Genomic DNA, 15,698 nt, shown 5'->3' on the forward strand with positions numbered 1-15,698 from the left:
TGCAAGTTATGTCATTTAAAACAGTAGTTAGTGTCACAAACTCATGGTAAAAGCAAAAAAAATTCGGGAAAAAATGTTCAAATCAAGACCACCTCTCTCTCTGCTTCTCTGTTGAGTACACACTCCATGTGTTTGTCATTGTTTTTAATGCCACATCATCGCACGCGATCACGCGAGGGCTCACAACAGCATGGGGCTGCCGAACCGCAGTTATGCGCAGTCGGTATGTTTTGTTCTATTTTTTACGTACTTTGGAGCACGCAGTCAACATGGAGATTGGCGGATTCGTACCGAAGACGTGTCCGTTATAATTTGGCCTTTACATTTTCCCTGCACTTAATGTTCGTTTTTAGCCCTGTCGTTATTTTATATTTACTGTAATTTTCTGCCACACATTGCCGGTCTGTGAAAACAAGGCCTATAACACACCAGTCAGTGTTGCAAATAAAAGGTTGGGGACCACAGTGCGATAGCACAGTATAATAATAACATATAGATGAAGTTGTGCCAACAAAAAAAAAAATATATATATATATATATATATACCATTATCTTTTAAAAAAAAAATCACAAATTGTGAGCAGCTGCTCACAATGTTACTCGTTACTTGAATATTCAACGATTACTTTTTTACTTGTACTTGAGGAAATATTTGGATGACTACTTTTACTTGAGTCATATTATTTAAAAGGAACATTACTCTTACTTGAGTAAAAATTTTGGCTACTCTACCCACCTCTGGTGAGATGAAGCCGCACGGGGCATTGAACAACTTCAGCCAGTTGGTTCGAGAAAGGGTTCATGTATAATCATTTATTTGTCTTTCACTTATTTTTGTTGTGTGTCTGTTGGGAAGGAATTAATTTACAAAAAACTGTCTGATCAAACCCTCTATCTACATAGATTATCACATACTGTATATATATAATATTTTTTTAATGTAGCGTGTGTGAAAATTATTCCCCAATTATTATTATTACATGGGGCTCCGGCTGTTATGAAAATGTCATATAAAATTCAGTTAGGTTTGTAATTTCAAACAGTTTTTTTTTTTTTTTTTTCATTTTCAGGAGGATAGTTGAAGAAACAATCTATTTTAAAAACACAGGGAAAGCTGTAGTAAAGCAAAACCAAACAAACAAACAACAACAAAACATGTACGGATTTCCATTGTTTAAAATGAACAATATCAAATCAAATAATATATATTCTAAGGTATTACATCACAAAAACAACAAATTCTACCAATGTTCATTTATTTTATTGTTAATCAAATGTGCAAGTAGACAACAGTTCTTAAACTCGTTAAAGCAATTCAACTATTCCATTAAAATAACTACTAAAAGATACATTTAAAAAAAAAAAAAAAAATTCACGGAGATAACTTCATTTAAATCGGATCCTGACCTGCCAGATTTTTACATAACGTTGTAGTTCCACCAAGGACATATTTTTAACGACAGTTTCATACTAAGTAAATATGTATTATTTACTAACAGGAACTAAAGAGATGACAACGTCGAGTACTTTCAGTTCATGAACCGATTACGTAACTACACCGGTGCGAACAGTGTAAAAACCAAGCGTACCTTTCATATGGGCGGAACCGGAAATGTCTGTTTCAGGAAAACACCGACGGAATTTCGGGGGACTTATTTTGGGAAAATGAGTCGAATCTACCATAACACATCTTTAAAAAACAAACCAGTACACAACGAGAAATATGACAGTGTGTGGTCACCCAGCTCACAGGAAAGGTAGGGATTTGCCGAGTTAGTGTGGCGAATACTTAGAAATATTGCGCGACTGTACTTTTTGATATTTTGGCCTGAAGAGTCTGCATTTTGTTTTTCAACCAATGTAACGTTGTCTATTTTTTATTTTATTCTTCTGGTTAATAGAGATTTTGACTTTCAAACGGCGAAGGAGAGGAAATCAAAGACAGGCAAAGATGATTGCAAATAAATGATTTTATGTGAATGCAGTGCGCTTTGCCTCTAGATGGCACGCGTGCATAACAATTACATGACGGTGTTGTGACGTCAATGTTTTACGTTTTACATTTTTTTTTTTTTTTTAAAGCATAGACTCAGACTTAGTGGAAATTTTCCCTCTCATTATTGTGGCATTTAACAAAAATTAATAATTACAGTTATCCTCATAAGCGGATTTTAGCCGAAAAGTGTCGATGCATGTAATTGACTTTCCTATAAAGTATATGATTTTAAAATTAAGAATTTTCAGGTAAAATGTCTATAAAAGCAATAAAACGAAAAAACAAACATGAGTGAAATGAACAAAAAAAGATATTTTTATATTGGGTCAAAATTATTTTTCAAACAGATTATGTGACTAGCACCTTAGACGGTCATTTGCTTTGCTTGGCCAAAACCACCCGAGGACCGAAAAGGCAAGATGGATATGGCGGAAAACACTCAGGTGACTTGTAGTTTCGCTCTGAGACCCCCAATTTGGCCAAATTTCAAAATTGTCCTATATGCATGTGTGATACATCATGGAAAGCTTAAAATCTCAATTTTCTAACTGGTGGCGAGAGCACACGAGAGCAGAATTAAAGACGCCACAATTTTAACTAGATATTAGTGCGTACTTACCTTGTTTCGATCCAAAAAACTCCATGTAGCACGTATGACAGAGGGTCAAGACACAAGTGTGAATGGCCACAGCCGGATTTTGGGGGGATTTTATGTGTGAAACATGGTGACGTAACAAGGGTCGCAATGCAGAGGTTTTCTTTTTCATATATTTACCCTTTTAAATGTTATTTTTCAATTTTTCTTTGTTTGGATCGATTACTTATCATCTCACATATTGGGGAACGTGCGGAAGTAACAACAACAACAACAAAAAATACAATTAAGCGATAGTTATGAGGTGGATATCCGTGACTTATTTACAGACGCTAAATTTTTCATTGTGACGTAGTTTGTTTAAAAGTTTAAAGTATGTGAGTGAATAATTTTTTAAGTCATTTTGTTGTTGTTGGTTTTTTTTTACTAAATATTAGACATCAATGAATGATTCTACAGTAAGTTAAAAATGACAGACATTTTGAAAAATATACTTACTTTTTTTTTTTTATGGCTGAGTTGAAACAAAAGCGGTTGAGTGACGTCTGTAAACGGGGGTTTCCAGGGTAAAACAGACAAATTAAAAATAGTTCAGGGGGCTTAATGCGCCATGAATCGTCTATGGCAGCATATAGACATATCATTCTATCAAACACAACAGTTCGTTTGGCTTAAAATACAGCAGTTTATTTTAAAGAGGGGTGCAAGAGCAGAAACTGCTTTTCCAGTCTTGTCTGTGTTTTCCGCCATATACGTAATTTTTTTCAAAGCTTTCAAAAGCGACAAAAACTACTGAGCAAGAACCAAGGATTTAAATGTTGACCATGAAACGCTAGAGACCACCCTCCAAATGTAAAAAGTTAATTTTATTGCTGACACTGCATTTTGGGGTCATCAACATCTTGTGCCCCCCTGCCCCAAAAGTCAAACTCCGCCTATGGTTATCCTATATTACAGTTATCCTGACTAACTCAAACCAGGGACGGTTTAGGGTGACTTGCCTTCAAATAATGAGACAAAAAAATGAAATTTGTGTTTTTGCCAGAGGTCATTAGAGTAGCCAAAAATTTTACTTCAAAATAATATTACTCAAGTAAAAGTAGTCATTTAAAAAATACTTAAGTACAAGCCGTGGCGTCACTAGGTTTTAAGAACAGAGGGGGCTTAGCCCCCAGGAGATGCACAGGATGTAAGTGAACGTAGCGTACAAGCACAAAACTTCACAAACAGATAACAAAGACTGATCATATACTGTATTCATTATTATTATTGTTGTTGTTACAGTCTATTTTTTTATACAGGGAAAAAATGGCTACAATTGCAAGTTACTGGGTTGATGGAAACATCAAAGAATGCCGTCTGTTTTAAAGGGTGGCAAATCGTTCTATCACTCTGCTCTGACTCCTACAGGTCAATAAAGGTGGTGGAGTGATTATTATTAGTGTATTATTATGACAATCCACTAGAGGCGTCCGAAATTTCCAATTCTTAGATTATTCGCGATTCGGCCGTGGAAGATTCAAGAACGATTCACAAACATGCAAATTCCGATTATTTAATTATACCAGGTAAAGCGGAACTAAAACACAGTCAGCGCGGTCGTCGGGGAGCAATGAGGAACGGACCAAGAGTAAATATCATGTTCAACTCATGCCGCTAGATAAAAAAAACAATAATACCTGATTGCGGCCGACAGCTGCTACAAACAACGCCCAATTGCTAGTTGCTACAAACATACAGCCACATAGGGCTACGGTAGATATCACATATATGTAGAACTAGATGTGAAATGACAGATTTGCCGGCTTTAGTAAACAGCCGCCATCTTAAAGCAGTAGACTTCTCTAGAAGGCTCTGTTGTAGCGAACCTAATTAACATTTTATCTGAAATACTCCTGAATCGTCAAAATTTTGACTTGAATCTATCTTTAAATGATGAAACAGTTTTAAAACTTTGACATGTCGAAAGTAGACAAAACTGAAATTATGGAATAACGGGAGCAATTTTAACAACTTTAACGGTTGATTCACAGCATTAAACTAATTGAACATAGTTTAAAGCTGCTGATAATGAATGGGGACTTCAGTATTTTATTTACTATTTTTAACTGTTAACTTCATACTGAAATATTGGTTTGGTTTAGCCTGAAAGGATTTTTGAACAATTTTGGAACGAATGTACAAAACGTTAAAAGTGGGAGGTTGGGGGGGGGTGGGATACATCAATAATCGATTTATAATCAAATCGGAGCCTCTGAATCGTAATCAAATCGTTAGGCGCCCCAAGATTCCCACCTCTGCTATCCACTGATGATAATCACAGGTGAATGAGCTCAGCTCCTGAACTCATCTATGCGTAAAGTGAGAAACACAGCTGATACTCCAGACGGAAGTCACCCCAAAGATAGTGGTAAAAAAAAAGAGTTCACACTTAAATCTATAAACAACCAGGATCTTCACAATGCATTTCAGACTAACTAGCTAGCAGTAGCTAAGTAGCAGCGTTATTTTACAGATGTGATGTAACTTTTGGCTGCAAAACAACAAAGGTAAGACGTGCGCAGAGATTGTCTGTAGTGTGCAATCCAGCTTCATATTTGTCAAACACGGAGCAGTTGGTTTATTAATCACATTCAACTTTCTGCTGTTAGTCGTGGGCTGGAGCTAACTGTTACTATCAGCAGTGATAAATACTCCCTTTCTTGGAAAACCTTCTCATATACATCCTTCATCCATCTAGTCACGCTCTGCTCTGTGTGCATCAGAGGTAAACACACACATGCAGGTAGTCCGGTACCGACTGTGAGCAAGGTGACAAGGAAAACGCGGACTGTATTTTCAGTGATGTGGGCGTTTTCTATATGAACAAGTAGAATGGATTGGATAATGACGCACTGAAGGGGCTTTCCACCTTATCCATGAAGTGAGGGGAAACTGACAGATTTATGACGTTTAAGTTAATAATGATAGTTTAAATCAATCATGATATAACCTAATATCCTGGCAACTTCATTGTGAAAATGTCAGCTTTTTTTTTTTTTTTAATAAAACAAATTATTATTTAGGGGGGGCTTAAGACTTTTAGGGGGGCTGAAGCCCCCCTTAAATAGGCCTAACGACGCCACTGTACAAGTAAAAAAAATATCCTGTGAAAACAATACTCAAATAATAAGTAACATTGTGAGTAACTTTTTTTTTTAAACAATGGTATTTTTTTTTTCTCACAGCGCAAACTTATCTATATGAACGATTGTTATATTGATACTGTACAACAACCCATTGCATAACCACATTAAGCCAAAAAATTATTGAATTCCGGCGAGAGAAAATAAAATGAAACATTATTCGTCCAAAGAGCACCTCCCTCTAGTGGAGAAAATAGTTCCAAATTTGAATAGTGAATAGTTCCTTCATAGTTACTCTTATGAAATTAAAAGGCCCAAATCTCCAGTTTTCTGTGGTCAATCGGTCCCAAATAAAAACTGGGAGAGAGGTTTAAATTTACGCTTTCGAATCATGTTGAGGGCAGGCTTCTATGTGAAATACTTCATTTTTTATGGCGCCTTAAAGACACCACGTGACTGAATAGGCTGGCGTGATCATAGGACGGCAATCCTGCGTCAGATTAGTGTAATAGAGACATGTGATTATTGTTGCGACCTCTCATTGGTGAAATTGGTAGAGCTATTCTTAGCATTGCTAGTAAAAAAAAAATTAATATATAGAATAAAGAGGAAAGATGTAATGACTCTTGTGTAGCCCAAAGTAGCGGACTAAGAGTAGCGTTGTTCTTCACAAATATACTCAAGTAAAAGGTATGGCTTTGTAAAACTGCTCTTAGAAGTACATTTTTCTCAAAGTTACAAAAGTAAATGTAATGAAGTACATGTAACCCACTACTACCCACCTCTTTCTGGGTGAAATTTGCATTGTTTGCCTGTGCAAATGTGGGTTTTCTCCGGGTACTAAAGCCCCCCCCACACACACACACACTGTAAACATGCAGTTTACTGATCGAACACTGTAAATTGCCCTGATGTGGGAGTGTGTGCATGAATGGCTGTCCGACTCCTTGTGCCCTGCGATTGGCTGGCAACGCATTTAGGGTGTACCCTGCCTACTAGGCCTGAACGATATATCGTTTAAACATCGCCATCGCGATGTGCGCATGTGCAATAGTCCCATCGCAAGGACGTGCGATAGTTTTTTAATTTCATTTTTTTTAATCCACAAACGTTTGTTTTGAGGAAGGAGAGGGGAAAAAAGCGCAGTTTCTCTTTCTCTCCAGCAAGTCATCGGCTCCTCCCCCTCCCCCTGCAACAGCGGAGTGGAGGGAGGAGGGGCCGAACAGCAGAGCGAGGGAGGAGGGCCCGTTCTCAAAGTGAAAGCAAGCAATCAACACGTTGGAGGAGCAAGGAAGACTGTATCCAAAAGGAGTTTTGGAAGTATTTTGGCAAGAACAAGACTATAAGGGACAAAAAACAGCCCTGTTGACAGTGCCTCGCCATGGTTGCCTCAACAAGAAGTAATCTGTCAAACATGTGGGACCATTTAAAACGCAGGTATCTATGCATTCCTGCTACGAGCTCCCCATCAGAGACTTTTTAGCACAGGTGGGAACATTGTTAAATGCCAACGTTCTTGTCTCAAGCCTGCTATAGTGGATAAACTAGTAGTCTTGGCCAAAAACCTATGAGACCCAGTTGAGAATTGCTGAGCAAGGAAGGTGGACGATATGCAGACAAATACATAACACAGCTGAAGGAATGTCTTTTCTTCTTTTTATTGATGTGACAGCTATCAGGAAGGCAGGAAATTTGGGAGTTAAAATGGTTCTGTTATTCATCACAGTTATTTGCAGTTATTCAGTTCAATTATTTACAAGTTCAATTGAGTTTGTTTCTTTTATATTTAAATTTATTGTAAACCGTATTTTTCAAATAACTATATATAGTACAGCTGCACATAAAGTTTTGATACTTAATATTTTTGTTGAAATATTTTTACAACTTTGTTGCCGTTTTGCAGTTTTATATTGTTATATTTTGTGTAAACAACTCAGGGGACTAATGCACTTGCACTTTTATTAGTCAGATTTAATTTTTAAGTTCAAATTGACAACTTTGTTGTTTAACTGAGGTTTTTATGTATTGTTATAGTTTGTGAACTCTTTTGTCATATTTAATATTTTTGTTCAAATATGTTGACAACTTTGTTGTTTTACTGAGGTTTTTATTTATTGTTATAGTTTGTGAAAAACTTTTATTTGTCATATTTAATATTTTTGTTCAAATATGTTGACAACTTTGTTGTTATTTTACAGAAGTTTTTATTTATTGTTATATTTTGTCAAAAACTTAGGGGACTAATGCACCTGCTCTTTTATTTATCATTTAATGTATTTGCTGCTGTTGAAGTGTAAAATATTGTATTCAATAAATGATCTATTTTTTGCAGACATGACTTCCTGGATACCTTCATACAGAAATCTTCATCATTCACAAATTAAACGGTATTATATGAATACACTGTGGTCACGGTGTGTTATGTAAAGTATTTCCAAACAGCTATTCAAGTCATTTAGTGAAAATTTCTTTAAAAAAGATAGATCTTTTTTTTTTTTTAATATCGCAATATAATATCGCAATATATTGCAAACCTAAAAAAAATCGCAACAATAGTTTTTTCCAATATCGTTCAGGCCTACTGCCTACTGCCCATAGTTGGCTGGGATTGGCTCCAGAACCCCGTGACACTAGTGAGAATACATTATTGAAAATTAATGAAATACATGTATATATTGGTAGGTAACTGTTACATATACTTGGGTAACCTTTTAGAGAAAGTAGTTTTTACTACGCCATACTTTTTCCGTGAGTAGATTTGAGTAGCTACACTGGTTGTGACATTATTTCCTTTTTATACTACATATTAGATTTTGCTTTGTTTTTTTTCCTGAGATTCCCACAGTGGCTTGACCAGTTTCACAAATGAAATGTCGTAGCAACAGTCACGTGACTCCGTTATACCAATCAGATGTAACAATACAGTCAGATGTCACATGCGAGCTTGCAGTTGAAAGTCCTATCATCACCAATCATGTGGCTTCTTTAAGCGCCTTAAAACTAAAATATTTGACATGAAACGCTGCCGTCAACATTACTCAAAAGCGCGGATTTCAAACTCTCCCAGGATTTTTGGGGGCCACCAATAAACCACGGAAAATAAGAGATATGACCGATTTAATTTCTTGGTAGGAAGATGTTTTTTCTACTAGAGGGCATTCATGCTCTTTGGTTGGGTGATGTTTCACTTCTGCAGATTCTTATAGTCTGAATACGATGATTTTTGTGTATTTTTTTGCCTATTTGGGCATGTAATAGTTGATAGTACAGTATAATAATAAGTTCATATAGATGACTTGCTGAGAAAAGAAATACCATTGTTTAAAAAAAGATACATTGTTCTAGTTACTTAACTTTTTATTTCTTTCAGTGGTCCTGGAGTGATTCTGGAAGGAACGCTTGTTGACGTTTCTAGACATGCCCTGACTGATGTCAACAATCAAAAGGTACGACAGTATTTTGATCACCTTTCTGATCACATGAATACAAAATATGGCACAATAAACTAAATCATTTATGCATAGCTAAAATAAGTTTAAAACTGTTATATTAATTTCAGGGGCAGCTGTTACTACAGTGGACAGCTAGATGAGAATATGTGATAAGGCTGAAATCTAATCGATTAAAATCAATGAATAAATTAGTTCCCAAATTTTGTAAATCAGTTTTAGCCGGCAGCTATGAGCAGTCCCATTTGGGTCTGTTAAATTGTAAAGGTAATCGAAAGAAGTGACATTTATCCGATTAATCGTTTAACTGTCCGATTATTCGATTGTAAAAATAATTTTTTGTTGCCGCTCTAATTTGTAATCATTCCGAACAACACTTGCAAAAAGAATCGTAATTTAAGTTATAATGTGTATAATAGGGATAAGGGAAGTTGTCAGTTAATTTCAATTCAACACAGTTTATTAATTTCTTGGGAGGGTTCCCTCAGGGAAATTAATTTTCCAGCGCCCAAAACACAAGTGCAATATAGTAAAAATGTGCTAGAGTAAAAAGGATTATTGAAAAAATAAAAAAATGGAATAAATACAATTCAGTACAATACGCTTTTAAGAAATGCAATAATAGAAATAATACACACCAGGCAGACAGTAGCAGGAGAACCACTGCCAAATAGCAGCAGAGGTGCTAAAGTGCTAATTAGAGCTGGGAATCTTTGGGCACCTAATGATTCGATTACGATTCAGAGGCTCCGATTCGATTATAAAACGATTATTGATGCACCCCTCTCCTTTTTTTTTTTTTTTTTTTTTTTTTTAAATGTTTTGTACATTAGTTCCAAAATTGTTCAAAAATACTTTCAGGCTAAACCAAAGTACTATTTCAGTATCAAGTTAACATATAGCAGTAAAAAAATATACAAAAATAACAGTAAATAAAAAACTCCAGTCCCCATTCTGTATCAGCAGCTTTAAACTACATTCAATTAATTTAATGTTGTGAATCAACCGTTAAAGTTGTTAAAATTGCTCCAGTTATTCCATAATTTTAAAACTATTTTAAAGATAGATTCAAGTCAATATTTTACCGATTTAGGAGTATTTTAGATAAAGAGTTAATTAGGTTTGCTTGGAAGGTTCGCTACAACAGCCTTGCAGGGAAGTGTACTGCTTTAAGATGGCGGCCGTTTACTAACGCCCGCATCTACCTTTTTGCAGATGTGCTGCTAACGCTACCAAATCTATCATGCATCTAGTCCTATATATCGTAATTTCCCGAATATAACGCGCACTTTTTTTCCCCAAAATCAACTTGTAAACTCATGGTGCGCATTATAAACGGGTACATGGATGGAGACAGAAATATATATGTATTACATATATATATATAAACCGATTTTTTTTCATTGACACGGCCACGTTGTGTTGAAGAAACGTATGCGGCGACCCGTTGCCGACCATTACGGTACGTGACGTCACCATTTTGTTTCGGTAATACTTCACTCTTATCGGCCGAATGATTTCGTCTGTGTTAAATTCTGCGTTTTTCACTCTTCATAAAGCACAGAATTTAGTTTCTTGAACTCATTTGAGTCGACGTTTATTGCAGCTCCACAATTCGGACCATAACAAATGTAAGGACACACACTTCCTGTGTCCGTCAACTATATCGGTCCCTCGGGAAACTCAAACCCAAATAACAATAGTTCAGTAGTTTTACCGTATCAATCCTTGAAAGAAACATTTATTCATCATGAGGAAACGAGCAAGTTATACAGCAGCCTTTAAAAGAAAAGTCACATCTGTTTTGTTTTCTCCTAGATTCTGGTAAGTTGGAGAAGTTGTCAAATCATATTATTACCGTAAATATTGTCAGTTTACGGTAATGTTTTGAACTACCAATGTGCTATGCTTGTGCTCTGTTTCACCAGTCAGTAAAATGACATCTCTGTATCTGTACACGAGCTCTGTTTTCTTGTATTCTTCTATTTATTGGTGCTAAAATTAGGGTGCGCGTTATAAACGGGTACAATAATTTTCCCCAGATTTTACAAGTAAATTTGGGGTGCGCATTATACACGGGTGCGCCTTATATTCGGGAAATTACGGTAAATGATATCTACTGTAACATTATGTGGATGTACTTTGTAGCAGCTTTTCGGCAGTAGTCAGGTATGTTGTTGTGTTTTTTTATCTTGTGGCATGAGTTGAGCTAGAGCCATGAGTTGAGCATTGGCATTACCCGAGGGGCCGGGTAATGAGAAGCATGATGTTTAGCTACTCTCGCTCCGTTCCTCATTGTCCCAAAGACCGCACGGCGCGCTGAGTGTGTTGTACTTCCGCTTTACTTGGCATATTTCAATAATCGGAATTTGGATGTTTGTGAATCGTTCTCGAATCTTCCACGGCCGAATCGCGAATAATCTAAGAATCGGAAATTTTGCACACCTCTAGTGCTAATAGTGCACCATTACGATCCCTCCTCCTCCCACGTAGAGTTGAGGAGCTTGATAGCTTGTGGGACAAAGGTTCTGCACCTGGGGAGGAGCAACCTGTTGCTGAACGTGCTCTTCTGTGCACTGATGACAGAGTGTAGAGGCACAACAGCCAGGAGTTTCCTCAGATCTCCTCACCACGATGGTTACCAGAGAGTCCGCGCGCCTGATCAGTTCGTCCAGCCTGTGGGAGTCCCTCTTAGCTATGCTGCCTCCCCAGCACACCACACGCCTAGGTATTTGTAGCCGTCCACGATTTCCACCTCATCCTTGATCACTACTCCTCCCACTGTGAATGGAAAATGTCAACCTTTTCAGTGTATCAGCAGGGTGTCGCCTGCACCGGCGGGGGACCCTGCCTTGCCTGGGGCTTGGTAGGCCGCTGGGGGTCCCGTGGCGTGCCGTGCCGGTTGGGGGGCTGTGGCTCGTGGCCCGGGTGGGTGTAGGCTTGGGGTTGGTGATGCGTCCCCTCCTGCCATCCCTGAAGGCCGGTTGATGGGCACGCGGGTGGCCCGGGGGCCCACCCTGGGTCCCGGGGGGGGGACGGTGGCTCCTTTGCTGGGCGGCGGGAGGAGGGATGGGCTGCGCATGGCCCCCCCATCCCCCCGCCCGCCCTCCCTCCCCGGGCTGGCTGGGTGGGGGCCGTGGCCCTGGGTTGGCGCCCGCGCGGTTTCTCCGCCCGTCTGCGTGGCTGTCGCGCGCCCGGTGGGGCTTGCGTGCTGCTGGATGTGGTAGGGCATGCTCGGGTTGGGGGTTCCGGTGCCGGGATTGGCGATGCGGCGGCGTAGGGTTGGTCGCCAACGGGCTTACACTCATAAGAGATTCACACGATTACTGGGTTCTAGATCACAGAACTGATTTGTGTACACTCTATCCCTTTCAATCACTTAGCTTATAGTCTTATAGACACCCCCACCCCCATTCTCCTCTTTCACTGGCCAATAGGCCCCCACATGGTGTAAACCGGAAATACATCTCGCTGACGATAGCACCAGCATATTAGTAACTAGTTTAGATGTTCAATGTATTTCTTGTTGTTGTTTGTGTATGTGTTTCTTTTCTTTCTTCTCTTGTATTTCTTTTCTTCTGTCCCCCCATAATCCCTTCCTGTTCGCTGCTTTGTCATAATAAAAAGGTATTTTGAATGATCACAATGGGAGTATGTCAGACTCTCAATGTGAAACATTAAAACTGTTCAGAATCCGGGCACTTAGACTTCCATTCTCTGTGTCAAACAGCTGAACAGGACAGGTTTTTAAAAAAAAAAAAGGAAAATGTCAACCTTTTAATAGACAGGACAAGCACAGAGTGAATAATGAGGGAAAACCATTTTCTACAAACTTGCGAAGTATGACACTTTATATGCATAGTTCTTACAGGTTAAGTACATTTTACAATGAAGTATTGAAATTCAATCGGTCAAAAATATTGGTGTTATGAACTTAATTCCAAACTTGTTAAACTCAACTTCAATTAATTGATTATTTAATCAGCATATTACATTAAAGATCTTTGTAACTTTTTTAGCTAAAAAGATTCAAAGTCTAACAGAAAACACAAACAAAGTGCACCCTCTCAGATCACTGTGATCGATTGCAAACATATGACAGGCTGTCTCAATACATAAATTAACAATCATCAGCATGTAGCTGTCCAACTACTAAACTCATAAAGACTCTTACATCAGCAGCCTGATCATTCATTATTTGGTTTTAATTGAGATGGGAGAGTTCTACAAACTCACCAGCAACATCTCTGTGCACTGCCAGCGCCATCTAGGCCATGTCTACACCTAGCAGTTTTTTTTTTTTTTAAAAACCGAGGATCCTGCCCTAATACGTCGGGAAAAAATAATTGTGTCCACACCTGCACGTTTGTTAAAAAAAAAACACAAAAAAAACAAACTGCCACCCGCTTTCATTCATTTTTAAGTACATTCATAAAAATAGTCTATAATACCCATTCTTCAATAAGCATAGCAAGAGTTTGTAGGGAAAAAAAAGTGCCTGTCTAATTTACTTCAAATGTAAACATTGGTCCCGATTATGACGTAGGGACAAAGTTTGTCGCAGTCAGTGACGTTTCCACAGTTAACGCTTCGGTTATCGGTTTCTACACGATGGGGCCACAAACGTAGAATTCGCACTTTTTCACTTTCCCCATCATTCTTAAGGAAAAGTTGTAGAAAACAGAGACGGTGAAAAAATTTGTTAAAACTGGCTCTTTTTTCGCCACGATATTATGAAAAATCTGATCGACAATGAATAATTTGGCTTCAAAGTTGCTCACTTGTGCACTTTACAGGACAAGATGACAGTCATTTTATATATTTTATGTTTTATATCTGTGTTTTATTCAAGAATAACAATTTATCATGTGTGTATGGGGGATTTATTAGGATGGTTACTACATGAGTGTTTGAATTGGTTAAAAAAATTGACAATGTATTGCATATCGGCATCAATTTATGCGATAATATATCGCCTACAAAAATGTATTACCGCGACAAGCCTAAGAGCAAGAGAAGATTATATGAGACAAAATATTATATGAAGACATTTTCACCACTTTCAGATGATATTTATTTTGTAGAAATAATACTGACACACCAACAGGGACTAGTAGTATATATTAATTGGGGAATTTTTTTTTAACCAAATTTATACATATGTCTCAATTTAAAAGCAGCGATAAATACTACCTGCGTAAAGAGTTTCTCCACCTATGATTTAGCAGTAAGGACAGTTGTTTTTTTTTTTTTTTTTGTTACATCTGTAGAATTTAAATAACCAACTTGTCATGAATATTTGGGCTGAAATACCTCCTAAATACACAAAACATTTTCATTTTGAACTTTTATTTAATATCCGTATTAAAGTGCAAGTTTTCTTACTTATAGACTAGTTAACTGGTTGCTAATAAAATCTGAGATTAGTCGGCAGGGAAATTAGTCAAAATTCACATCCCTAGGCACACATTCATAAAATTTTTTAAGCACTGCAAATGTTATAATTATGATATAGATTAGATATATACAAAGGAAAACAATTATTTGTACAGGTACTGAATACCTGCACATTTGGTGTGTTCAATGTATTTATTCAGATTTAACAGCATTGGAAAGAGATACATATAAGAAATGGTTTTTTTTCACATTTTTTCCCCCAAAGTATAATTAAAAAAAAAAAAAAAAAAACTATATATTTATTTTTATAAATTGTTTTAAGCACTACAAATGTAATAATTAAGATATAAATGAAATATACATTAGGCAAGGCAAGGCAAGGCAAATTTATTTATATAGCACAATTCAACACAAGGCAATTCAAAGTGCTTTACATCACATGAAGACCATAAAAATCACATTTAAATCAACACAACGTAAAAACCAAGACAAATGATCGCATTTAATCACAGAATAAAAATAAATAAATAAAACAAAAATAAAAATAAAGCAAAAACTACTACTAATAATAATCATTGAAATCAGCAATGGAGATAAGCACAAGAGGAATAGAAGGCAGGTAGGTTGAAATATATAGACAGTTATGGATATGCAGTGCCAAACAAAAGCGTTTTTAGCCCTGATTTAAAGGAACTAACAGTTTGAGCATACTTCAGACGTTCGGGTAACTTGTTCCAGAGGTGAGGAGCATAATAACTAAATGCTGCCTCACCCTGCTTGGTTCTTGTTCTTGGAACATGCAGAAGACCCGTTCCAGACGACCTTAGGGGTCTAGATGTCTCATAGGAATCTTAACAAGTCAAGCATGTATTTTGGTCCAAGGCCATTAAGTGTTTTGTAGACGAGCAGTAGTATTTTATAGTCTATCCTTTGACTCACTGGAAGCCAGTGTAGCGATTTCAAAACCGGTGTAATGTGGTCCAGCTTCCTTGTATTTGTGAGGACTCTGGCTGCAGCATTCTGTACTAGCTGCAGCTTCCTGACTGATTTTTTATCAAGACCTGTAAATATACCGTTGCAGTAGTCCAATCTGCTGAAAATGAATGCATGCATAAGTTTTTCCATGTCTTGTTGAG

General features: G+C 37.3%; 1 protein-coding gene across 3 annotated transcripts in view; it reads left to right on the forward strand.

The window, feature by feature from the left end:
• The first annotated feature begins 1,609 nt into the window (after positions 1-1,609).
• The window catches only part of arpin (actin related protein 2/3 complex inhibitor), a 39,844-nt gene continuing 25,755 nt past the window's right edge, over positions 1,610-15,698 (forward strand). For all 3 annotated transcript variants that reach the window (XM_057836449.1, XM_057836448.1, XM_057836450.1), the window contains exons 1-2: positions 1,610-1,757; positions 9,087-9,162. In XM_057836449.1, the coding sequence (XP_057692432.1) occupies positions 1,666-1,757; positions 9,087-9,162 (168 nt within the window). In that variant the 5' untranslated portion in view covers positions 1,610-1,665. The remainder of the gene's footprint in view (positions 1,758-9,086; positions 9,163-15,698) is intronic.

The sequence above is a fragment of the Corythoichthys intestinalis genome, chromosome 5, assembly GCF_030265065.1.
Source record: "Corythoichthys intestinalis isolate RoL2023-P3 chromosome 5, ASM3026506v1, whole genome shotgun sequence".
Classification (NCBI taxonomy): domain Eukaryota; kingdom Metazoa; phylum Chordata; class Actinopteri; order Syngnathiformes; family Syngnathidae; genus Corythoichthys; species Corythoichthys intestinalis.